The following is a 24,731-nucleotide window of genomic DNA, read 5'->3' as shown; positions in this document are numbered from 1 at the left end:
GCAGCTATGGCGAGCCGCCCTCCTCTTCACTCACAGCTCTCCTCCATCATGGAGTCTGCCCTGAGTCAGATCAGCGAGCTGGTGGACGAGGACTCTGCGGAGCTGCGGCTCGAGGTGTCCCGGCTCATTTTCGCCAATTCTACGCTGGCAGAGAAAGTCAATCGGCTGGAATGCGAGCTGACCACCGCGAGAAGCGACGCCATGAACTCGTGTAAAAGTTCCCGCACCGTGGGTGTTCAGACTGTCCGCCACAGAGATGGAGATCCTCAGGGTAACTATCATCCTACAGTAGCTCAGGTTGTGAATCCTCCGCCAGTAAGTGGTCGATATTTAGTAGAAAACTGACTTATAAGAGGTGTATTGCACTTTAAGTACATTTAAACTATAGGGGATGGAGTGAAATAATGCAGAATCATATGGATGCTTGCTTTATAATGAATAAATGTATATAACCAATATGTAATTCATGCTAATTTGTGTTTAATGACTGATGATACTCTAAACTGCAAATACTTCATTGCTAGCAAATGTGATTAATAAGTGACAAAAAAACACAAACATTTCACAAACACTTATCTCTACTATTACCATGGACATAAGGCTAACTGTGTTATGACAGTTGGATCCAGATGCAAACAGTTGCAGACGTATATGATGATGATAAACTTTATTTAAAAACAGAGTTTACAAAGTGCTTTGACAGCAAAGAGAAGAAACAACAATCAGCAGGATGGAGTGTGACAAGGAGGCCAGTCAACCACGTTTTGGTGGTCGGAAACAAGGTAGTGTTCCAATAAACTAAATAAATATAGAGCTATGTCACGTGAATAAAAAACACAGAAAATGAATAAACGGGGCAATAGAGCTTTAAGATCAGCTTCTGATGGACGAAGCGCTTTTTGGCACCTGTTGTTCTTCAATGTGAACTAGTGTGTCTTCTCTGTTTGACATTTCAGTGTCTGGGTCTCCCACCATAGAAGGGATCTTTGGGAAAGACTGGTGCATGAATCTGTGGAAAGACAGAGACCTGTATGATCTGGACAGAGACACAGACTCACCGCAGACTTGTGTTAAGGTATGAGTAATAAACAACTGTGTTCAAAGTATGCAGGCCTTAATAGTCTACTATTACACCTACAATACATCAGCAATATCCAAGGTTTTCCTATGGGAACTCCATGAATACATATAGCACTGTATTGATGCCAGCATGGTTGAGGCTTGTTATTTTATATTATACCAGTAGTAACATTTGCCAGCTAACAGCAGCACACTTATTAATAACAATGGAGGATTGTTATACATTATAAAGAGGGCTTATCATCAGAATTTAAAAGCTGGGGCCAGAGGAGGCTTAAATAGTTTTTTTATCCTCATAAAGGTTCAGTGTGTACGATTTAGGTAAACTGGATGTTAACTAATCCTAGTGATGTTTCCACTAGTGTTTCATCTAAACCGTACGAATTGTTGTTCTCTTTACCCTAGAATGGGTCCTTTGTATTAAAATACTTCATACTTACATCAGGAGGGGGATCCTCTCTACGGAGGCCGCCATGTTTGTTACAGTAGCCCAGACTGGACAAACTGAACATCTTTTGAGTTTTTATGACAACCAACTTCATGTTTGTAAGAGAAGGGTGAGGTGCGGGCTGTTCAGCTCAACATGCAACTTCACCACTAGATGTCTCTAAATTCCACACACTGAACCTTTCATTATTGACCTTACCTGACTAATCTGTTTTAAACTACAGTTCAACAGCTGGACTTTTTCTATATTGACAGTCTGTGGCAACGATATCTGGCCATATTACTGTGACTGAAGTCAAAAGTGAGGATTCTGTGGAGGGCGCTGTCAGCAGCTGCCAGCAGGAAACGCTCAGTACAGAGGGTAAGACTGTACAGTGTTGGCACTAAGGAGCGCACACTCCGTGGGATGATTTGTCAGTGTTTGTTTTTGTGTATTTCTATGCAACAGAACATGAAGAAAGTACAGCTGTGGAACCAGAGCAGCTGTCATTGGGTTGCTCGGCTGATGACAGCACTTGCACGCTGTCATTTTATAAGGAAGGAGAACAGGTCGAGTCTGCAGCTGCTATTGAAGATCCATCCATGCAGCTGATTTCCATCAACGACACACAGGAGGCCTACAGCACTTTTATCATTCCAATCGAAGATGATGACGACGACGACGATGACGATGTCCAGTTTGTTCAAGAAAGTCAGCAAGAGCCTACTGTGAACGCTGCTGCAGGTGGGCACAGCAACAACAAGCTGCAGATATTACCAACTGACAACAATGAAAACAGCACTCCTCTGGAAAAAGATTCACAAGAAAACTTTGCTGTGCTCAATGTAGCAACTGTCAGAGCTCCACACAAACAAAAATTCACATGCCAAATATGTAGCAGGACATTTTACCACAAGGGCACTCTGACGTGCCACATGAAATCCCACAAATCCAACTTCTGTAGCATTTGTAAACAGCATTTCCCTCACAAGAGCAAGTTCAAGTCGCACACCTGCGTGCCTCCACTTCCTTCTAAGACGGTCAGTAAGTCTTGCCCGTTGTGCGGGAAGAGTTTTGCAAACCCATCGGCTCTGAGGATTCACTATGTGGTCCACACAGGAGAGAAACCCTACAGTTGCAGCTTATGTGGGAAGAGGTTCACCCAGAAAGGCAATCTGAAATGTCACCTACGCATCCACACTGGAGAAAAACCGTTCGACTGTGGTAAATGTGGGAAGACATTCACGCAAAAGGTGAACCTCAACCATCACATGATGGCACACAGAAATCGTGAGGTCGTCGGAGACAAGCCTGTAGCTTGAGGACATCTTGAGAACTTGGTGGAGATCTGTCAGTAACTGACTGTAGTTTTATTAATTTAAAAGAAGAATACACTACTGTTCACATTGATGTAAGGTTAGTTAATGTCATGTTTAGTAGTGCTTATAAAAACAGTATTGTGGAGCAAATGTTCTGTTTCATACTCAATGTGTTTTTATTTACTCTTTTTCACAGTTCAGTATATCAATTGTTGTTTCTGTCTTTACAATAAAGAACAGTCACAAATGTTCACTTTGAGACTAAAATGTTTATTGATAGAACTCTTCTTTTAAAGTATCTTTGCCTGGAAGTCTGGAGGGCTTGGAAAGGGGCATGCAGGTGTGAGTGAAATAAAAAAACATCCCTCCTGGGTTCAGAGAATTAATTTAGTGTTGTGTTCCAAGGGAATCGTATCCTGAATCATACCCAAGATCAGTTAATTGCTCTGTCTCGGGGATGACTGCTCTGGTGAGGATATTTCAATGGAAAGTGCAGAATAAAATATAATTCATTAGTTAACATTTAAGAGAAAAAACAATTTGGATTTTGGCTAGACTGAACATTGACAACACTTGTCTGTCCACAATAATGACACAGCCATACAAACACATTTAAGAACAGTAACACCTTTCAGATCTGATCAATGAATACAAATCTTAAAAACATGTGACCAACACAGAACATTTCTTTTAAACAGTCATGTTATTCAAAGAGATCAGCTTAACTGCTCTCTCCACTGTTTAATGCCAATAAATGAAGCGTGGCATGTGGTGAATAAAAAGCAGAGTTGAGGCATGGGCAATGAAGCAAACTGAGGACTTTGTTTTACTCCAACCTTGTTGTGAAGAGGTAGATTTAAAGGTTTATGCTACATGTGTGCAAACTGAGCACTTGTCCAAAGCTATTTTGGCATCAACACAGGCCTTTTGTGGTCTGATGGACAGTATAACGCTGAGGTATATATATGTATATGTAACACATTTCGCCAGTCATTAGACAACATGCATGGGCAAAATGGGAAATATTTTTTTTCATAGTTTAGATCAGAAAATGTGTTTCATCTAAGCTGATTATAAGCACAATGTGAAATTGACTTTAAAACGATTTGATGAGCGGATCATACAAATTGACAACAACCATCTCCCGACCCCGAAGAATCCCACCAAATCAAATGGTACATTAAAATGGATAAATATTATCTATACCCTTATTTTGCTGCTGCAGAATTTCTCATATCAGTAAAACTAAAAACACCAAACAAGCTACGATTTACAGCAGCACTGTTAACCATACAGGCTTTGTGATTCAAATGGGGTATTTCAAATCTCCCTATATACATCCTGGCACATGCTGAGCGACTGTGAGCACAGTTAGACATCTTATAAGTATAAGTTCTCCACATGGTTGTTTGACAGGTCAAGTGAAACACTGGTGGTGATTCAAGCCATACTTGTACGCATAACACTTCCCACAATCCACACAACTATAAGGCTTTTCACCAGTGTGTGTCCGAAGATGTATGTTCAGAGAGCTTTTCTGGGAAAAGCTTTTGCCACAGTTTGGACAGCTGTACGGCTTCTCCCCCGAGTGCACGCGCTGGTGCAGTTTCAGGTACGTTTTCTGAGCAAATCGCTTCCCGCACACGGAGCAGCTGAACGGCTTCTCACCGGAGTGTCGCCTGATGTGGACTTTTAAACTGCTTAAATAGTTGAACAGCTTCCCACAGAATAAGCACTCGAACCGTTTTGTTGGCTTTAAAGGTTTCGGCTGAATCATGAGTTCTTTCGTTGTGTTCATGTGGATATCGTTCGTGTAGTCTGAGTATTCGGCGGTGGCTGAAGAAGGATTGGTGTTGTCGGCCAGAGTGCTCATTGTTGCGTCATCTATTAACTTGTCCATGATTGATGGCTGCGTGCGTTGTTGTGTTTGACTGTCAGCCGTCATGTGAAAGTTGTTTAAATCCCCTGGGTGAAGCTCCAGCTCATCGACAGATCTATTAAGCATGGTGTCCTCCTCAAAAATCCCAACAACTGTTAAAGGAGAATAAATGTGGTGATATCACAACAACAGCAACTTCATGGATTACAATAAATTGTTCTGTTCTTTTATTAACTTACTTTTTCTGCTATCTGTGAAAGCCATCTGCTGACCAATGGGATGATCATCGTATATCTCCTCCTTGACAAAGATGGTATCAGGCTCTCTCTCCGTCAAGTCTATTGCCTGCCAATAAGACAGGTGACAAACAGCTTTGTAAATAAAAGTAACTGGGTCATTTCAGTTCACTAAGGAAATAGTTCATTAAAAATTGAAAACTAGTTGCTACATGATTTACTTACCGGTACTCCCATGCTTGTCATAGCTGCAGGCTCCATTGTTTCTTTTCTGTGAGAAGGAAGTTTCTCTTCTCTCCAAAAGTCCATACACCAGTCCTTCCCAAAAACTCCATCGATAGCCGGAGCCGGTTGCTGATGTTCTGGAGGACGATGCAGATATGTAATTGAGATCTCCAATAGATGGTAACCACAGTGGAAATACACATTTTTACACCTTCAGAGAAAAGCTTTTTTTCATAAAGACTGAATGTGAAATGAAGATCAGCACTACATTAAGTTCTAAAGTCATTTTAAGCTGTTCTTCTATATTATATTCTATATTCAAGTTTTTATTTCATGGTTATTTTGTTGGTGTGGACAATCATTTTGATGTTGTCAACATGCTGAGACAGACTGTCTGACTGACTGTCCCCCGAATACTTGTTCCCACACTCTGGCTCCACATGCTCAAGCTGACATCATTCATACTCTGGATATTTGAGCTGCATTTGTGGGCAGCGGGAGAAGGGGGAGGTTGGTCTCCATCTGTATATACACGTCTATACATATCTATGGTGCAACCTCACACCACAACAGTCATCAGTGAACTTATTTTATAAAACGACTTGAGTTAGATCCAAACACAGAAGCATCAGCAACCTTTGGATTACTTCCCTTCACAGATCACATCTATTAAACTGACTTCATATCGTTTTCCTGTGGTCACCCACGCCCCCCTGCAGTGATTCACGGGGAGGCCCGCCCCCCATGTTGAGGAGCACTGGTGTAACACAACAGCTCCACAAACATCCTCCACAAAATCATAACACAATAAAAACATTACACGAGTGGATCTTTAATCTCAGGGCTGTTCTATCAGACTCCGTTAGCTTTACCCTGCTGTACTCTATATAACACCGCCGGGGTGTAGCTGCTAGCTAGCCTGACAAATATAAACTGTGGCTGTCGGCTGACACCTCCACCGCTGGACCGAGTCTGAGGACCGACCGTGACCGCGACCGTGTGACCGTCCTGACCTGCGGGGAGCCGGCGGCTGACACTGTTGACATGGGCGGGGAAGGTCTGCGCCTCCCTCGCCGCTCTCAGCTGGACCTCCAGCGAGTAGCACCGCTTCTTCAGCGCCTCGTTCTCCGTCTTGTGCAGCGATATCTCGGTGTGAAGGACGGAGGAGCACTCGTCCGCCAGGCTGCTGATCTCCACCAGAGCCGCCTTGGTCAGTTTGTCCAGGATGACGGCGAGCTGCGTCCGAAAGCTCCGGTTCGTGGTGTCGCACATCATCTCGACGGAGAGACGGAATATTTTCAAAACTGCTTTTTATTAATGGGACAAATTTCCAACGTAGCGACGATGATCCTGGGCAAATGTGTTATAGCTGTACCGCGAGGGATTGTGGGAAAATTTGTAAGTCGCGTTGCGATATTTACGAGGAGCACCTGAAGGCAGCACAGGGTAGAGGCAAGGCAGGACAGTTTTATTGATAAAACATGTTTCATACAATTAGAGGGAAATTCATGTGAAACTACACCAACAGAAAAACTATGTAAAGATCAGAAGCATTTAAAGCACAATATAAGATTATATAGATGGTCAAAGATTAAAAGAAGTAAAAAAAAATTAAAGATAAATCTGAGTAAACATTCAATTATAAGCTGAAAGATGAAAAGCATTACAGATAAAATAGATAGAAGCCAGAACAGAATTCAAATTTAATGATGGTTTTTCCTCATAAAATGGCTTAGTTAAATGCATTTAATTAATGTTTTCTTGTTGACATTTGGTAATATAGACATTTTAGATTAGATTTGTATTAATTAAGTATGTAGAGTTGGGAGAAGTAGAAACTTGTACACAAACAAAGTAGTAATACAACAGTAATAATGACCAATTTACACTTTTTTACTTTTTAAAAGTATTATCATGTAAGTACAGTAATAGTACTTTAATTAAAAGTGCAAATTTTTCAAAATGGCCAGTTTCATAATATTAAAATTATTGCTGCATCAGTGTCACTAAAAAAAAGAACTGATTGAAATGTACTATGCAAGTAATTATGAAATGTATAAGATACAAGGCCAGTTTAGCTTGAGATGACACTAGAGAAGCACCTTCCTCCATTGTTTCACAACAGCAAATCATACTGTCAATCAATTTTCTGGCCTTTAGAATATTGCAACCTGGACTTTTTACATATTTATTATTGACAGATGAGAGTAATTTTACATCTTTGTTTGGTCATCAGGGTCAGTTCAGAATGAAGTGTTTTCATACTGTAGTCTGAGTGTGTATTTGTGTAATGCAGCCTAATATCAGGTTTCAATTGAGATATGTAAAGAAAGCAGCAGAAAACAGGTGCTTCACAAATGTCTGCCACCAATCTGGAGCAAAGATACCTTTATTATAAATATTTATTTCAAACAAACAGCTGTGGTAGTTACATTTGACCGTTTTAAATGGTTCCATTAATTAATGTCGCACTGAATGTTGAAGCAGCAGAATCACAGCCATACATGGTTAAACCAGGATCTAAATGTACCGCAAGGTGTTTTTTCAGATTACAGTTCTTTGTGAAACCCTTGCCACATTTGATACAAACAAAAGGTTTTTCTCCGGTGTGTGTACGCTGATGCATATCAAGAGTGCATTTCTGAATGAAGCCCTTTCCGCAAATTGGACAGCGATACGGCTTCTCCCCAGTGTGTGTGCGCTGGTGTGTGTACAGATGTCCTTTCTGTGCATATCTCTTTCCACACAGCGTGCACCTGAAGGGTTTCTCTCCTGTGTGACTCCTCTGGTGGATTTCAAGCTGACTAAAGCACCTGAAGCTCTTGCCGCACTGCAGACAGGCGAACCTCTTTGCACCCGAGTTCCTCAAAGTGTGAATCTTCATATTTCTGAGCACGCTTAAGCTTTGGGAGGCAACGTTTTGAGCAATGCTTTTCCCGGCCTCTAGATTGGATGTGTTTGCAGGGGCGAGCTGTTGATTCCACTGTGTTTCCCTCCTCCCTGGTCCAGCAAGAGACGACTGGGAGTTCAGGGTCACAAAGCTTTCAGGGAACATGGGCTGCTGACGCTCTGCGATCGGTTTGTTGCGCTGCATCACATCTGAGCTCCTCTGAGCGTCTGTGACTGCTTCCCTTCCTGTTGACATCACACAAGTATATTGAAATGAGTACGACCAACTCAAACATGAATTCACTGGTATCAAAATACAGTTATTTTTCATCATACCCTTTAAAACATTGTTTCTAATAGTGCTGGGCAATAAAACATCTGTAATTACCACAATATAATTTTATCAATAGCAATATAATACAAGTTTAATGTATATTGATATGATGATTGTGTATTGTGTCAGCACAGTGAGAAGATTTACCACATAACTGATCTAACTCAGGTTTGTGAAATGTTTTGTTGTTTCTCAAGTGTTAATCATTCGCAGTTTAAAACCACAAACATCACTCAGGAGCAAAAATCAGTATTTGAACTGAAAGAAATAAGAATGTGACATTAAATCATGATAATTATCAGTATTGACTGATAGGAATGGGTTTTTTTTTTTATCTTGGGCCATGTCCCCCAGCCCTAAAACATATTTTGTAAGAAGTGTGAAGGTACCTTAAAATGTCTTTATCCAAAATCCCCTTAAGGCCTCTCAAAGACCACTGTATGATACGTAAATATGTTGTCATGCACCAGAACTTGTACATTTAAAACTCACTGTCTTCGCTTGTCCTGTCTTTCTGAGTGTCCCTGGTGTCCACCTCTGATGGCTCCTCCTTCACCACGATAAGATCAGGCTGCTCTTTCTGTGGAAGCTATTGAGAAAAACATCGTGCGAATTGCACCTGTTATAAATGAAGGACAATATATAATATGACATTACTCTTTATGATGAGAGCAGAGTTACTTCAGCTGCAGCCTGCTCCTCCTCAACGTGGTGCAAACTGCTGATCTCAGTGGAGGAACTTATGCTTTCCCATGGGAACTCACTAGGAGGAAATACACCTTTGATTAATACACCAGGCAGGATGGCAGCAAAGGTCATTATGGCAAACCACCACATACAAGCCTACCTCTTGATGGCAGGTCTTGTCCTGTCCGGCTCCAGCGCTCTGTTTGCTGGGGCATCCCCCACCACTGTGCACGCTACCGCCGCCTCATGTCTGCCCCCCTGTGCGATATAAAGCAGTTTCTCCATCAGCTGCAGTTTCTCGGTGAGGGAGGAGATCTCGTTGCGCCCTCGGGTTATCTCGATTTTCAGCATCTTCGACTCGATCTCCACCAGTTTGCTGATTTCCATGACAGCAGTTTTGGATAACGCGTCCATGATGGAGACGAGCTGTGTCTGGAAGGAGAAGGCGGTCGACATGGTGTTTCTCGGGGTCTCTGCGGCGCACGGGACGCGCACGGACGAGCTGTTTGTCGGTGTTCACTGTTTATATGTATTTATAATGTCACGCGCGACCGGAGCTGCGTGCGCATGCCTGCGAGGTATGCGCGAGTGTGTCAACAAAACTCAAGTGGTCGGCGGATTGACTGCCGCACTGCTGCCACCTGTCGGATGGGAGGAATTATAGCAACAATTTACGAAACTACAATATTTATCTTTTAATTTTTTAACGTTTTTCTTTATTTATATATTTACTAAGTTAATCATCTGTGCTTTGTAACATATCTCTATATATACCAAGATTTTTTCTAAATTATCTTTATTTTACTATTAAATTGTGAATAGAGGCGAAATGGGATAAGCTATTTTGGACTCCACTAACCAGAAGGCAGTGCGGTCTAAACCAAGACCGTGATTGGTTGGTGATATTCGTTCCAGGAAGTATTGTGCAACATTTATATTATATTATATTATATTATACACACTTTTATATGAATGTATGTTGAATGTATCTTTCGACTGAACTCCAAATAGATATTGGAATTAATTTATTTCTTTTATCATTATTATTATTATTAGCTTTATATTCTTTGTATTCTTTTATTTTTGTAACCTTGCTGTGTACTTGTACTCGTATCTGTAAACATAGTTAATTAAGTGATGATTTAAACATTAGTCTGTGTTGTGTAAAACTGGTCTAAATATACAGAGATGTTTTGTAAATTAATTTTTTTACTTATTATTAGTGGATAGTCTGTGTGGGAGATCCTCGACTGACCAGAATGCAGTGCGGTCTAAACACAGAACGTGATTGGCTGGTGAAAACTCGTTCGAGGAAGTGGTGCGTCAAATTACATTAGCCGACTGAAAATCCCCCCCATGACAGTCGGCACTCCGACAAGGTAATGCAACTTATTCTTTTTATTGTAACCTGATAAGTTTCTGGTCAAATGTCAGGTTTATTGTTGGTGTTAGTAGATTAGCTCTTCCTCCTGATATTTCCTAACAAATGGTCAAAGCAACATCCTGTAGCTCGTAGCTTAATCCCCAGTCTGTTGTTTTCACAGCCTCAGTTACAATAGAGTCACCTGTAGTATAAATAACTTAAGGCTTTGAAATACCAACACACAAGTAGTTTATGTAATGTGTCAGAGGACAGATGCAACATGAAGACTTGCATAACATTTTGGTGAAACTTCCTTATACATGTTGCTCAAACTCATTTCTTCCCCCAGTCTTTCTTCTCCTCAGACATTTCCGTTCATTCCGTTGTCATGGCTGGCAGAAGAATTGTGGTGTTCCCCTCCTCAGCGGAACTCGGTCCAGCTCTGGCCGGCCTGGTGACGTCCCGGGCTGAGAAGGCCATCGCCTCTCGTGGCAGGTTCACCCTGGGCCTCTCTGGAGGAAGCCTCGTGTCCATGCTCAGCAAAGAGCTGCTCGCCCTGCCAGAGCTGGACTGCAGCAAGTGGCTGGTTGGTTTCTGTGACGAGCGACTGGTTCCTTTCGATGATCCCGAGAGCACCTACGGGCTGTACAAGGTATCTGTTCAGGAGTGTGTTTGTGTTCAACGTGGTTCCATTGATTTATGTTGTTCTATCACATCAGAGCAAAATATAACTCCTCTGCTTCTTTTCCAGAGTAAATTATTTTCCAAGGTGAACATCCCTGACAGCGGGATCTTAACCATCGATCCCTCTCTGCCTGTCAGTCAGTGTGCTGAGGATTATACCTGCAAACTGAAGGAGGTACGCACTTCTCTTTCATACAGAGCAATATGTAAGTGTTGTTAGAGGCTTTACAGGACAGTGGGACAAAGTCAGTGATGCCAGCAAAGCAGAATCCTGTTTCATCCTGCTCAGATTGAAGATACAGAGATCTGAGATCCCCCAGATCAGGGCTCTGTTGGGCCATACCATCTGTTGCAGGGGGGTTGGGGTTATTGTTATGCATTAAAATATACATGAGGGTGACAATGAAACCTTTGCACCTTTGAACCTTGAACCTTTTCCCTCCATATTCTCACAGGGATGTTCTTTCAGACTTTGATATTTTTAACTGTATTTTTTGTTACGTTCAAACACACAGGCCTTCCCAGATGACGACTTCCCCGTGTTTGACTTGTTGCTGCTGGGTATGGGCCCTGACGGACACACCTGTTCTCTGTTCCCAGACCACCCTCTCTTGGAGGTGAGGACTGCACTCCAGTGAATCTGCTTCACATACAGACAAGTGATATTCCTGTAGATTCATGCTGTCTGTTCAGTGATTATGATTTGGTGGTTTTGATTTACGCTCAACTTGAGCCTTGTGTTCCTGCCTGGTTACATGTCTGTGAGGCAAACAGGCTCATCATATATTTGACAGTAATAGTAAAGTCTTGGTTCTCACAATGGCACTTTCTGACAACTACTCACATTACACATGATGGATGACTGGGTGTGGGTGTACTTCATACTCAGGAAACCAAGAAGATTGTGGCCCCCATCAGCGACTCTCCCAAACCACCACCACAGCGCGTAACTATGACTTTTCCAGTGGTGAACGCTGCCCGCTGTGTGGCTTTCGTATCAACAGGAGGAAGCAAAGCACCAATTTTGAAGGTAACATTTAGCGACTTTTATTGAACGCACACTTAAATTCTGAAACTTAAACCTGCTATATCCATGACGAGATAAATCTCCTTGGATCAGGTCCAAGCAGATTTAATATGAGATGGAGATAAAACACAACAATGCAAGAAAAAGTAGCTGAACTAGTTTCTCCAGGTTCTACAGGAAACACTAGTTAGAATTTGACAGATTGAATGGGACCAGAAGAAAGGAGGAAAAAAATCACAAATATATCTTTCTGTTCAACCAATGCTTACTAAAACGTTAAAAGTATGTATGTATCACCAATTTTATGACCCTGTATTGTAACGCAGTGACCCTCTTCTTACAGGAAGTGCTGGAGGGTAGAGAGGGTCCAGCGTTTCCAGCAGCCCGTGTTGTCCCAACCAACGGCGAGCTGTTCTGGCTTGTTGATGACCCTGCAGCTGCCTCCCTGACAATCCAGGTAGAGCGGCTGAGCTCAGGGGCCAAATTGTAGAGACTTTTTGACACTGATGTGAAAACCTTCAATGAAGAGGCTGGAAAACTGCAGAACATTCCTACTTTCACATGAACGCTAAACTGGTTTACACAGTCGAGGTGGTGACATAGGATAAGGAGATGAACAAAGTTACTCGAGGTGTGGGAGAGATAGGGTTTAAAGTCCTCCACAATGTGTTTTGTTAATTGAACGTATTGTAACTAGACGTAAAGTTTAGCTGCCCGAGAAGTGGAGGCCGGCAGTGCGCGTAAACTGAGAGTGAACTTCACATCCAGTAAACCAACTTTTGAAATTTCAAATAACATATGTGATGTGCTTTTTATTTGTGGAAAATCACATCATATGTAAGTAGGGTTGCAAAATTCCGGGAATTTTCAAAGTTGGAAACTTTCTCTGGGAATTAACGGGAATAAATCTGAAATTTACAAAATTGGAGGCTGGCCCTCAACAGGGAACTTAAATATAGTTGGGGAAAATATACTGTAGCATAATCTTAGCTAAAACAACCATATTTACTTCACGTACACTCCTCAATCACATGCACACAGCACACTGCTTACTGCAGGGCTATTGAGGCCACACCCCCTACATGCACTGTGCATTCCTCCATCACATGCACATCTGATTTCAAGACTATTGAAGCCACACATTTGAGCCTGAGGACTATCTGAAGTCAAGTAAGTTTTGATAATATTATGGGGTAAATATATTTGATCTATAATAGTATTGATGTTTAACTTGGAAATATTAAATAAAAATAGGTGCTAAATGTAAGATACTTTTCATTTCATTGACCATTTAAGATGCTACTTAACATTCATGTTTTTGTTGTTCATTAAAGAATTGTTCATACCAGAAATAAAACTAAAGTTCTACTCAAATAAATCTGTTGAAATGTCATGTTTTTTAATTGTATTATTTTGCATGGATGTCTGTTTATGACAAAACCAAAATATTTACATTTATATTTGGATAATCCAGTTTGTTTAAATTACCCCCAATTTACAGTTAATTCCCATAAATTCCCATAATTCTCAAGGAAAGTTTCCAATTTGGAATATTTCCAAAATTCCCCTCCTTAACTTCCCATGGAAAGTTTTCGGAAATTTACCGGAAATGTTCCGCTCCTTTGCAACCCTATATGTAAGTAAGCAGTGTTTCTCCATGTTGTAGGTCATATCGGGGGTGGGGGCATTTTTGTCACTGTGAATTTGAAGAAACTGGATATTCCTTTTGGGGGCTTAGGGGTAGAGTGGTCTATTTCTAACCTGGAGGATCAACTGTTCGATCCCAGTCTCCCCCATTTCACATGCTGAATTGCAGAGTTTGTCCCTCATCCTCATAGAGAAAGGGCACATACTGTAGAATGCAGTGGCAAAAGCTGCACTCATTTCCTTTCAAAACACAGTCCTTTAACCTGACAAAGGGACTTTATTGAGAAACTGTGAAGAGACAGTTTGTTCTTCTCACCAGCTCAGAGTTACATTCACACATTACAAAAATATCCAAATCTCATTTAAAACGTTGCTGCATCTTAGAAGCAGCTACAACTTGTGTTTTCATTCGCAGTCACAACTCAAAAATAAAGTGTTACACATTTCCCTTGTGTCTTTTCTTTCCTGTGCACCCATGTTCATTGAACCATCCCCTTTAAGACCTCATCCCGCCCCTTTAAAGCTCGCAGTGTTGTCACATCGCGACCCTCCGCCGCTGATTCACACATTTTTTCCACTTTTTCTGTGATGACCGCAAAATGTGAAGAGGAGCCTTCTCAGCGCTGTGCATTACCGGATTGTAGGTTTAGCTTTTATCATAATATTCCTTAGTTGATTGTCGCGATGCCCGGTGCAAACTTGCGCTGGCTCCTCGCCGCCCCGCCGCTCCTCCTGCTCCTGACCTGCTGCGATCCTGCCCGGGGATATTTTGCGGAGGAGCGCTGGAGCCCCGAGTCCCCGCTCCTGGCTCCCCGGGTCCTCCTCGCCCTCATCTGCCGGAACTCGGAGCACTCTCTGCCCTACTTCCTCGGCACCATCGAGCGCCTCAACTATCCCAAGGACCGGATGGCTCTGTGGTGAGTCTGCACTCGGACAATCTGACTTTTTCTGCAGCTTGAAAGTAAAACTCAAACATCTCCGTCGCTCGTCAGTGATCACATGTGTTGATGCATGTGCTTTAAATAAATAAAAAATAATGATGTTGCATGAAAGGGGCTGAAGCTGCTGAGTTTGGGGGACGAGTTGAAAGGGGGGGGGGGGGGGGGTCTTGCAGAAGATGACGCTGTTAAGAATGTAGGCAAGTTAAGTTGGGTTAAAAAAATAGTCCCATCAATATCAGCAAACAGGGAAACAAAGCAAAGAGGATGAATGTGCACACAGTGACCCGAGTGTAGACGCTGCGAGGCGGACAGAGGTCTGCACATCTGGCCGCTGCTCCTCAGAGGAGCCATGCATTGATCTGTATACGTGGAGGGGAGGGGACGGGCCTGATGTGGCCACGAGGGGAGCTGTGATTTAACATGATGTGGTCAAAAATCTCTAATCCATTCATTTCACATCAGTCCGCATTTATTACAATACATGTCACAATATTCTTATTATTATTGCCTTAAAGTTGAGAGACTAGTTTTTGCTCTTTTAATGAAAAAACTCTCAGAGACACTTGATAAATTTAGTAAATTATTTGTAACTTGTTTCAACTGTGTTATTGTTCCTCCTGCGTTTTGTACAATGTATAAATAATATATCGATATATTTATTGAACATTTGTTAAGATATTAGTAGTCGTGAAAATTGTACTGCGATAATTATTGATATTTCTGCATTGCCCAGTCCTAATTTAACATATAGATCATAAGGGAAATGTTAGAGATCTCCATCTGGTAAAACGTGTTTGTTTGTGGATCTTGGATTTGTAATACATTTATAACCTAAATATTCAAACCTAGTATTAACTATAATGTGCACATTCACATTCATCCGTTATAATGGAGTGTTTTAAAAAAGCACAGGACAGGACAAATTTGCCTGTTTAACTTTGACTGTGGGGGCAGGGCTTGACCTTAAATTGACACTCTATACATGTTAAGTAATATGGCATCTAAAATACATATGCCTTTCAACGCGTTTACACCGTAACTGTCATTCATATGTCACAACTCAACCCTTCAAATTGCCCCAGTGGTTGTGGAAATTGGTGTTTCAGGCTTTTTAAACGTCAGGCAAAAGCCGAGGGGAGTGAAAGGGAGGCGTTTCGCACGTAATAACTTAACAACATGCTTCAACAGCCCACCCATGCTTATACCCTCAGAGCTCTGAGCAGTTTCCCCGACTGCCTGGAGGACTCAGAGAGGTATGTTTTACACATAACCCCCAAAATAAGTTTCACTCAATAAAGTTAAAAGGCTTCACGTGAGTGAAAATGTTCAATTAATCCTTTTTGGTTTGGTGGTTGAAGTTACTCTTCTGTAAATACGTCTGAAGTATAGGAGCAGTCGTGTTTTGACATGTTTTGCAAACACATTAAGCTACATCTGAAATATGCAAACATCTGTATAGTGTTGCTTGCTTCCCGCTGAAGCCTTTTGCAGCTGCTTGTAAACACACCAAAGCCTCAGATGCAGAAATTGGCCAGACTGTCATTTAAATCTTTAGGGTCTGCAATTAGCTCTGCAATCCAGCTTCACTGGAGCAACGGTAGAATAAATGCGAAACGCCACTTGCAGAGCACCAGTTGTACGTGGTTTTACAAATATTGAGTGGAAGAATCCAGAGTTTGAGGATTTACAAGACGTGAGGGAAGAAATTGTTTAGCTGCTGTGTTCTCACGGATGCATGTGAAATGTTTCAAGAGGATCCACAGTGGCTGTGGCACACAAAACACAAACTTGGCTGAGTGTAGTGCAGATGTTCTCTCTACAAATACACTACATGGCTATAGAAAGGGAACACTGTGAATGTTGAGAGCAGATGGAATGACTCATTCTTCTGACAAAAATGTACTTCCCTGATTCTGTTGTAAAATGTAATAATCAGTCATAAACTCATATCAACCATGCAGTGTTTTTCTTCTGTGATACCATCTCATTGTCTCTTGTGTCAGTTCCCACAGCTGCAGACAATGGGCTTACATAAAGTGAACACAGAACCATTGTCATTTGAGTCTTGGTATCGTCTTACATCTCTTGTCCCAGCTTGAATACAGTTTGGCACCGGTGCTACAATTCATTTCCGTTTTACTTTTCCCAGACTCGGTTGCTGATTAAGTTAAGTCCCTCTCACTTCATGCTAATCATTTGCATTGATTTTATTCTGACAGGGTAGCGACGGATCATAACGAGGACAACACCACAGCCATCCTGCGTGACTGGCTTGTCAAGGTGCAGAATCTTTACCATAATGTGGAATGGAGGCCGAAAGAGAAACCCAGGTTGGTCATTTTCAGGTGACAGATTTCATGTTGCATAAAAAAAAAAGATCCACAGAGCCATTTAAACCAGTCTAATATGTCACTTTCAGTCGTTACGCTGATGAAGATGGTCCAAAACAATGGACGGACCTCCGTTATGAACACGTCATGAAGCTCCGGCAAGTGGCGCTGGAGTCAGCTCGTGAGATGTGGGCGGACTTCTTTATGGTAGGCCAACAAAACTGCTCTTTACAGGCGCAGTAACCAGTAACACTGAAAATGTTTCCATTTTAAGAACCGAGCCAATGCTGCTACCCAGACTAACTTTATTGTTCAATAACAGCAGCAGGAGGATAAGTACTGAGTTGAGGACAAGGCACCAAAACATTTGTAATTTAAGCAGCGGGAACAGTGTTGAAAATTGACCCACTTGTAGTTTTTTATGTCTCCTATGGTTAAAGTCTATCCGGTCTGCTTCATCTGGATGCACAAAGTTTTGACACGACATGAATCATATTTTAAAAATGCAGTTCTTTGCACAATCCGGCCCACTTTGCTGAGACTCAGTGGGGTATAATTTCCAAACAAAATAGTCAGAATTACAATAATTTAACCCTACAAAGATTTGGAAACGCATCACAAAGCCTTAAAAACAGAAGTCTGTGGGGATATATTTAGTGCCACATTTAACCTTCGACATTTCCTCTGATGTCTGAGTCAGTTTCGAGTATACCACACATACTCCATTCCTCAGACATATTTCCCAGTTTAGCTTCTCTTCCTTGTGTAGTTGGTGGACTGCGATAACCTCCTCACCAATCCCGACATGCTCTGGAAGCTCATGAAAGAGAACAAGACCATCATCGCTCCAATGCTGGAATCCCGTGCGGCCTATTCAAACTTCTGGTGTGGCATGACTTCACAGGTACTTTGGCGCAATGCTGGCTATTTTCAAAAAGCGTGGTTGCTGAATTGAATGTTCTCGAACCCTCTCTGAACTCAACTGCTAATCAACTCCGCTCATTCAGGGTTACTATAAGCGCACGCCTGCCTACATACCCATGAGGAAGCAGGTGCGTAAGGGCTGCTTCGCCGTACCCATGGTCCACTCCACCTTCCTGATAGACCTCAGGAAAGAGGCGTCCACACAGCTGGCCTTTCACCCACCACACCCAGAATACAACTGGGCTTTTGATGATATAATCGTGTTTGCCTTCTCTGCTCGGATGGCAGGTATTACACCCTCCAATGCATAAATCTAAACCTGTTGACTGGAATGTAGATTTGGATTGAGAAAACATCTCCGTGTTCTCCACAGATGTTCAAATGTTTGTATGCAACAGAGAGACCTACGGATACTTCCCTGTGCCCCTTCGATCCCATAACACTTTGCGAGATGAAGCCGACAGCTTCATGCACTCTGTCCTGGAGGTGAATGGTGAGTAGCTTCCATTCAGACTGAGGGTTCTTTCTCCACCAGCTTTAAATCTCTACTTACCTGCTGCTGCTCCATCTAACGATTACTTTCAGCATAGGTCTTCTACGTATCATTCATACCATTTCTGCATCCATCTTCCCTCTCACGATGTAGTGCGAAATTCCCCAGTGATGCCTTCCAAATACATACGTGTTCCTAGAAAACAGCCTGACAAACTGGGATTTGACGAGGTGAGTAAAGAGTGTTGCGAAGATGGATTCTGCAAAAATGGCCCTCTGTCCACTGCTGTGCTTGTGCCCCCCCTCATGTTAGAAGTCTGTAATTACACTGACTGGTTCCACTATTTTCCCCATGCATAGGTGTTCATGATAAACCTAGAGAGGCGAACTGACCGTCGGGACCGCATGATGAGGACACTGTACGAGCAGGAGATCGCTTGCAAGGTCATTGCAGCTGTAGATGGAAAGTAAGTTTATTCTGAAAAGAATAAATTATGAATATTTGACTTATTCTGTGCCTTTCAATAACTCGTTTCTGCTCTTTGTTATTACCGTTTGTGACATTTGTTATTGCCTCTTTTTCAGGGCGATGAATATCAGTGAAATTAATGCTATGGGCATCCACATGCTCCCTGGATACAGTGACCCTTATCACGGGCGTCCACTCACAAAAGGAGAGCTGGGATGTTTCCTTTCCCATCATAAAATCTGGAAAGAGGTGAACCCCCTGCAAAAGCCAAGCATTTGAAAATATATGAAACAGACAGATGAGTGATTTATTGATAAATCTGTGCCTGGTCTCAGATCGTGGAGCGACGCTTACACACCTCTCTGGTGATTGAAGACGACCTGCGCTTCGAAATCTTCTTCAAACGTCGCTTGATGAACTTGATGAGCGAGGTGAAGGATGAAGGACTGGACTGGGATCTCATGTGAGCTTTCACCTCCGTCACAACTTAAATTCCACCTCGATTCCCTCAAAGTTTCTTATCGTCTCTCGCTGGTTCTTTCCATTTCTTTCTTTCAGTTATATCGGTCGTAAGAGAATGCAAGTGGATCACCAAGAGAAAGCGGTGCCTAATATTCACAACCTAGTGGAAGCAGACTATTCATATTGGACACTAGGTTATATGATATCGTTACAAGGTGCAGAGAAGCTTTTGAATGCAGAACCTCTAAAGAGGATTTTGCCAGTGGATGAGTTTCTCCCTATCATGTTCAATAAACACCCTGTGTAAGTGTTCGCACCCTACCATGTACAAGTACTCACACACAACATGTACTATTATTAAGGAGATTTGCCTGTTTTTGTTTTTCTTGACGATACCGTCTCCTCCACAGGTCTGATTATATGGAACAGTTTGAAACCAGGGACCTGAAGGCATTTTCCGCAGAGCCTCTCCTAGTGTATCCGACGCACTACACGGGCGACACAGGCTACATCAGCGACACGGAGACCTCCACAGTGTGGGACAACGACAAGGTCCGCACAGACTGGGACAGGGCGCGCTCAGGAAAAACCCGGGAGCAGGCTGAGATCAGCACCAAGGCCCAGAACTCAGATGTGCTCCAGTCTCCTTTGGACAGTGCAGCACGGGACGAGCTATGAGAGGAGCTGAATGACACCCTTGGAAAAATTCAGAGGTGCATCCTTACCACCTTAATGTTTTAAACACGTTTGATCTTATGATTTTTTCGATTTTGCATCCCAGCTGGGATGTGACTTCAGAGTTTGTAGAAAGATTTTATTTATCCAGATGGGACAGAGGGGTCACATGTGTCTTATGTTTCCTATGTCGCCTGTTTGTATTTTCTTTTTTTCTTTCTTTTTTTTTGTAAAGGAGCTAGACTTGCCGTTTGGAATGGCATTTGCAGTACCCTGCTTCTGTCTGTCATACAGAAATGAACCTATATATTAGAAAATAATGCAATTGGACTGGTACATTTCAGTCATTGGGCAGGTAATGTTGTCCTCATTTGACGTTACACTGTGAAATGCATAAACAAAAGAATCGGGCATGAACTGTACTGTGTGTCACTGAGCAAAACCAAAACTTCACGGAAGCATTTGTGTCGTAAATCAACCAATAACTTTTTGAATTCACTGATTTTTGCTGTAAGAAGTCCAGGAGAAGAAACATCTGCATGTCTTTGTTTTAAACGTTAGGGTTTTTATTCTCTTTGCAGTATAAATTTCATATTGTTGTATTAACCAACAATTGACATGTTTGCAGCAGCTGTTTACCAAAGCAACAAATCACACAAGCAACAGTTGTCATCAACTCAGTACCATAGATTTCACTCAGCTCCTGTAAAATGCCAATTTTGCCTTTTTCCCTCAATGCTGATTTTGGATTGTTAGCAGGCTAATGCTACCAACCAGCTGTTGACATGGGTATCAGAGAGACGAGCCACCTTACAAACCCCAGACTTGATGGGTTGAGATTGCCTCAGAGAGAACCCACCCGAGCAACATCCAAATACACATCAGCATCTCCACCATCGTTCTCAGTTTAATCTAAGTTTGAGCATTTTGCGTGAGCAGGACTTGATCAAAATAAGCTTTTACATATTTGCTCCATCCTGGTTTCTGGCTTTACACGGCAATACTTGATCTGTCAACAAGTGGATTTCTGTAAGGTATTAATGGGAGATGCTCATCCACTGTTTTTGCACAGAAATTTTGGTGGTGCTTTGTGCCAATTAAAATAAAATGTTTTATTTTTAAAAGAGGTGCAATCCTTTATTACTCTTATATATATGGAAGAGTACTAGGGCCAAGAATGAGTGGAGGAAAAAAAGAGAGGAGGAAGATTTTTTCATTTTGCATTTTGAGAATAAAATATTGAGGATGAAGTCAAACTATCAAGAATCAAATCAATCATTAATCCCAGTTAGAGGAGTGACTGACAGTTGTGCAAGCTGCCAGAGCTTTACACCCTTTGAATGTATGAGTATAGGATGGTGCTATCGATATCCTTGCATTTGTCTTTTAGCAGCCGTCTCAGTTTTCGTGATTGTGGCCACCTTTTCCAAGCTTGTGTGGTTTCTCCTGAACAGATGTAGTTTTCAGTACAATGTCTTCAAAGTCCTCTATTACTGATCACCACACTGTGTTTATGCAATAAAAGATAAAGAATTTCCTTGTTCCTAAAAACTGATTCTGAAGTCAAATGTCAGAAATGCGTCTACTTGAGGCACGTTGTAGAAGCAGTTTGTGTTAATGTTAGCCGTATGATATATTCCCAAAAAGTATGTGGAGCAATAAGAAATGAACAAATTAGTTCAGACTATATTTGAAGTCTTTGTAAAATGATGTATTCTGATGTTAAGTATCAGCTGTGTTCACACCAATACCTGCTAATATCCGCAGTCTGTTAAAATACATACCATTCAAAATGTTTCCTCTTTGACGTTACCCGCTACAAACAGGATCATAAAACCTTTTCACCATCTAAAAAAAAAATAAAAAATTCTCACTGTGCATAAAGTCAAAGCGTGGGCGGGGTCTGCACTGACAGATACATACTTCCTCTTCCCCTGCTGGTGAAAATATTGGCCAACCAGTCTGTCAGAGGAAGATCACTGTGACAGCACCAACGGCAGCCAACTCAGAGCTGCATGGTAATGATTTACCATAAGTGTGTAGGCACATGTACGCACTGCAGGACACATTTCCTGCCTCCTCCTGTTGCGTAGTGTGACCTGAGGTGTAGATGATGTGTGAGTGAGTGGTGTTGTTAGGGGTTTTTGCAGTGGTGCTGAATAGATCAGAGATGGAAGAAGAGCAAGTGTCGAACCAGGATTCACCCCAAGCCACAGGTGAGCACGAACAATGTGAGTGTTTATCACTTCATAAATATGCTTTTATATCCGTTTCATTTGATTTGAAATTTGCTCGGTGACTTTTGACATGGTTATCGCATGTGCTCCCATACATGTACTGTGTGCACAATGGACCTGGATACTCAGTTTCTTTTGTGTTTGTCAGGAGGTTTGTGGTGCTGAGTGCATCCTCAGTCAGACGAGCAGTGAACTTCCTGAACCCTTTCTCCATTTTGACACATTCTTGTTCTGTCTTTTTTGCATGACTTCTGTATTTCTATTCAACAGGAAATGCAGCTTTAGAAAAAAGCGAAGAATCTAGATTTCATGTATTGCAGCTAAACGACAAACAAAAAAACAGCAAAAGGCCCTGAAGTGGAATTTGTCCTCATAGTACCTTTTGTCAAACATCTCACTTGACTCTCAATTCTCATTCTTACACTAAGACACTGCTGCTGTGAAAAACAAGGACTTTATGTTCATTATGGAGCGTGACACACATTGCGAGCAGGATGTGGTTGACCGAAACGGAGATGTCTCTGAGAGAGTGAGATTGCTTTTCAACATTTGTTGCATCTGTTGTAAATCCTGCGATGAACCAGCAGTTAGTGGGACTACAGAAGGTTGATGATTTGTTATCGAGATGTTTTTCACATATTTAAGTTAACAGTCGGTCAAGAAGCTTTTTTTTTCTCCCAAAAAAATGTAAAGGAAACAATGCCAGATATGATTTCAGGACAAGAAGCTGAGTTTGATTTCTTTATTTATCATCTTCTTCATGTAATTGTTTCTATCTTAAGGCTTTTTATGTATTTATATCTGTTTTAAATTGTATTATTGTGTTGTACATTTGGCATTTACAGAGAGAGCTGCTTCACTCATCACTACATCCCACATATATCAGTTTGACTTGTGGCATTAAAAAAAATAAAGAAAGCATCATAAAGGGATTGATAATATTTCAGGATCTCAAATGTACAATAGTGTAACATATGGTAAATATTAAAACCATTTTGTTGTTTTATGTATTTAAGATTTCCATTTCTCATTTCAGATGTGAAGAAGGTGCATGGTAAATCGGAAACTAAGCGATACAGTGAGATATTCCGAGACTTTGATAATCTCGATTTATCTTTGATCTCTTCGTAAGTATTACAAATAGTTAATTCAGTTCTTTATATCATGATTGTAGTAGATTTATTTTCAGGCACCTTTTCCCCACTATATATATCAGAAAATATCTGCACTCTCTACTGTGCAACATAATGCATTGTATTATATGTTCATATTGTTTTTTAGTTTTAAAAGTAAAAACAAGAGAGGAAGCGGTTCACTGATATGACCATAGGGGGTTGGTAACGTTAGACCCTTCTTCCTTCAATGAGAGCAGCAGCATCAGTGGTGGAGAAACCTAACGCCATCACATTGACTCTGCCATAATGATGTAGTGAACTGTTGAATTAGAATTCAATAAGAAATGATAATAACTTTTAATACTTATAAAAGTATATTTTAAAGCAGGATGAAACTGATACGTTTGTCAGTAAATCCAGAATATGAACTCAGCTGGATGTGATCTCTCAGTATAGAGTACGTTCATGAAAAACTTTATCAATCTTCATTTTAGTAAAGTCTGTTTCAATCTACACCAACCTTATGACAACCACTGAGACCGCTGGAAGTAGAGGTGCATTGAGAAAAATCGTCAAACGTGTATAAATGAATTTATTGGACCTTAGAATGGACTGAAGGAGTATTTGTGTGATTCTTATTGGTTATTACTACTTGACTGTACTGGATTCTCTCCCAATTCAATCCATCCTTTCTGTGCTCAGAACAGGGGACGATTATCTGGTGGACATCGACTCACTGTCCATCCCAGAATCCCTCACTGCAGACAGCACAGAGCTCATAGACCAACATGATGTGTCTGTAAGGGATCCATACCAAGTTTTTAAAATCAAAATACAAGAAATATTTACATCTGTTGTTGCTTAAGTTGTTGTTTATCACTGACAACAGTTGATTGCTTTTAAGGAACTTGCTTATAGAATATTGTTGGTGAGTTCAGGAAGGATTAAGTCTGTTCTTCTTTTCTTCTCAACAGAGTGAAGATGCACTTTGTCCTCAGACACGCTCTGAAGCCTGTGAACCAGATGGAAACCCATCAGGTATAATTTGTATGTTTGTGTGTGGGCGAGAGAGAGAGCGTGTGAAGGTGTTTGTTGCATCTCCTGTGTGTCACTGTGTTTCCAGTTAAATTAGACCTGTAATGATTCAAATCTCCTGCTTAAGTTAACAAAACTCTGACTGACATCCCACCAGATCCTCAGTGATGAGGTGCGGTAACTGGTGTCACTGTGCGTCTCTTAAAAGAGCTTCTTCTTCTTTACCTGTTTTTTTTATTATTAGCCATGAGTTT

General features: G+C 41.5%; 5 protein-coding genes across 9 annotated transcripts in view; 4 read left to right on the top strand and 1 right to left on the bottom strand.

The window, feature by feature from the left end:
- Positions 1 to 6: 6 nt before the first annotated feature.
- On the top strand, positions 7 to 3,079 carry LOC109634095 (zinc finger protein 600-like). 3 transcript variants are annotated; one of them, XM_020094374.2, is made up of 5 exons: positions 133 to 271; positions 682 to 782; positions 957 to 1,075; positions 1,783 to 1,888; positions 1,976 to 3,079. In XM_020094374.2, exons 2-5 carry the CDS (start codon positions 731 to 733, stop codon positions 2,827 to 2,829), a joined length of 1,131 nt encoding a protein of 376 aa, XP_019949933.2. In that variant the 5' UTR covers positions 133 to 271; positions 682 to 730; the 3' UTR covers positions 2,830 to 3,079. The 3 variants fall into 3 exon arrangements, with proteins under 3 accessions (XP_019949932.2, XP_019949933.2, XP_069381482.1); XM_020094373.2 differs by lacking the exon at positions 682 to 782 and having other exon boundaries at positions 7 to 271; XM_069525381.1 differs by having other exon boundaries at positions 244 to 782.
- A 2-nt stretch (positions 3,080 to 3,081) lies between these two features.
- Positions 3,082 to 9,671, bottom strand: LOC109634013 (zinc finger protein 431). The gene is made up of 8 exons (XM_069525256.1): positions 9,237 to 9,671; positions 9,071 to 9,152; positions 8,882 to 8,978; positions 7,613 to 8,301; positions 6,180 to 6,477; positions 5,167 to 5,303; positions 4,945 to 5,050; positions 3,082 to 4,857 (listed from the first exon to the last, which is right to left on the bottom strand). Exons 1-8 carry the CDS (start codon positions 9,530 to 9,532, stop codon positions 4,244 to 4,246), a joined length of 2,319 nt encoding a protein of 772 aa, XP_069381357.1. The 5' UTR covers positions 9,533 to 9,671; the 3' UTR covers positions 3,082 to 4,243.
- A 644-nt stretch (positions 9,672 to 10,315) lies between these two features.
- pgls (6-phosphogluconolactonase) lies at positions 10,316 to 13,528 on the top strand. The gene is made up of 6 exons (XM_020094385.2): positions 10,316 to 10,455; positions 10,789 to 11,091; positions 11,191 to 11,298; positions 11,639 to 11,740; positions 12,013 to 12,153; positions 12,494 to 13,528. The coding sequence occupies exons 2-6, from the start codon at positions 10,828 to 10,830 to the stop codon at positions 12,638 to 12,640; spliced, it is 762 nt and encodes a 253-aa protein (XP_019949944.2). The 5' UTR covers positions 10,316 to 10,455; positions 10,789 to 10,827; the 3' UTR covers positions 12,641 to 13,528.
- Positions 13,529 to 14,303: 775 nt separating this feature from the next.
- Positions 14,304 to 21,214, top strand: colgalt1a (collagen beta(1-O)galactosyltransferase 1a). The gene is made up of 12 exons (XM_020094369.2): positions 14,304 to 14,714; positions 16,958 to 17,068; positions 17,158 to 17,275; positions 17,838 to 17,972; positions 18,076 to 18,280; positions 18,366 to 18,485; positions 18,639 to 18,715; positions 18,845 to 18,951; positions 19,070 to 19,202; positions 19,289 to 19,416; positions 19,512 to 19,718; positions 19,826 to 21,214. The coding sequence occupies exons 1-12, from the start codon at positions 14,482 to 14,484 to the stop codon at positions 20,091 to 20,093; spliced, it is 1,842 nt and encodes a 613-aa protein (XP_019949928.1). The 5' UTR covers positions 14,304 to 14,481; the 3' UTR covers positions 20,094 to 21,214.
- Positions 21,215 to 22,025: 811 nt separating this feature from the next.
- The window catches only part of gmip (GEM interacting protein), a 12,250-nt gene continuing 9,544 nt past the window's right edge, over positions 22,026 to 24,731 (top strand). For 2 of the 3 annotated variants that reach the window (XM_069525379.1, XM_069525378.1), the window contains exons 1-4: positions 22,033 to 22,321; positions 23,364 to 23,454; positions 24,145 to 24,241; positions 24,417 to 24,480. In XM_069525379.1, coding sequence (XP_069381480.1) covers positions 22,261 to 22,321; positions 23,364 to 23,454; positions 24,145 to 24,241; positions 24,417 to 24,480 — 313 coding nt within the window. In that variant the 5' untranslated portion in view covers positions 22,033 to 22,260. Of the gene's footprint in view, positions 22,322 to 23,363; positions 23,455 to 24,144; positions 24,242 to 24,416; positions 24,481 to 24,731 lie in introns of all 3 variants that reach the window. The other variant, XM_069525380.1, reaches the window with a different exon arrangement.

This window comes from Paralichthys olivaceus, chromosome 5 (genome assembly GCF_024713975.1).
Source record: "Paralichthys olivaceus isolate ysfri-2021 chromosome 5, ASM2471397v2, whole genome shotgun sequence".
Taxonomy (NCBI): domain Eukaryota; kingdom Metazoa; phylum Chordata; class Actinopteri; order Pleuronectiformes; family Paralichthyidae; genus Paralichthys; species Paralichthys olivaceus.
Note: the sequence above shows the minus strand (reverse complement) of the source record. Positions and strands in the feature narration are given on the sequence as shown.

Coding starts and splice junctions, on each gene's coding strand:
- LOC109634095 (XM_020094373.2), top strand. CDS start 7: ATGGCGAGCCGCCCTCCTCTTCACTCACAGCTCTCCTCCATCATGGAG. Junction 272..956: donor CAGAGATGGAGATCCTCAGG/GTAACTATCATC, acceptor TTGACATTTCAG/TGTCTGGGTCTCCCACCATA. Junction 1,889..1,975: donor GGAAACGCTCAGTACAGAGG/GTAAGACTGTAC, acceptor TCTATGCAACAG/AACATGAAGAAAGTACAGCT.
- LOC109634013 (XM_069525256.1), bottom strand. CDS start 9,532: ATGTCGACCGCCTTCTCCTTCCAGACACAGCTCGTCTCCATCATGGAC. Junction 6,478..7,612: donor CATTAATTAATGGAACCATT/TAAAACGGTCAA, acceptor TCCCATTAATAA/AAAGCAGTTTTGAAAATATT. Junction 5,304..6,179: donor CAGCCGCCGGCTCCCCGCAG/GTCAGGACGGTC, acceptor ATCGTCCTCCAG/AACATCAGCAACCGGCTCCG.
- pgls (XM_020094385.2), top strand. CDS start 10,828: ATGGCTGGCAGAAGAATTGTGGTGTTCCCCTCCTCAGCGGAACTCGGT. Junction 11,092..11,190: donor GCACCTACGGGCTGTACAAG/GTATCTGTTCAG, acceptor CTTCTTTTCCAG/AGTAAATTATTTTCCAAGGT. Junction 11,299..11,638: donor ATACCTGCAAACTGAAGGAG/GTACGCACTTCT, acceptor TCAAACACACAG/GCCTTCCCAGATGACGACTT.
- colgalt1a (XM_020094369.2), top strand. CDS start 14,482: ATGCCCGGTGCAAACTTGCGCTGGCTCCTCGCCGCCCCGCCGCTCCTC. Junction 14,715..16,957: donor AAGGACCGGATGGCTCTGTG/GTGAGTCTGCAC, acceptor TTATTCTGACAG/GGTAGCGACGGATCATAACG. Junction 17,973..18,075: donor GGTGTGGCATGACTTCACAG/GTACTTTGGCGC, acceptor CCGCTCATTCAG/GGTTACTATAAGCGCACGCC.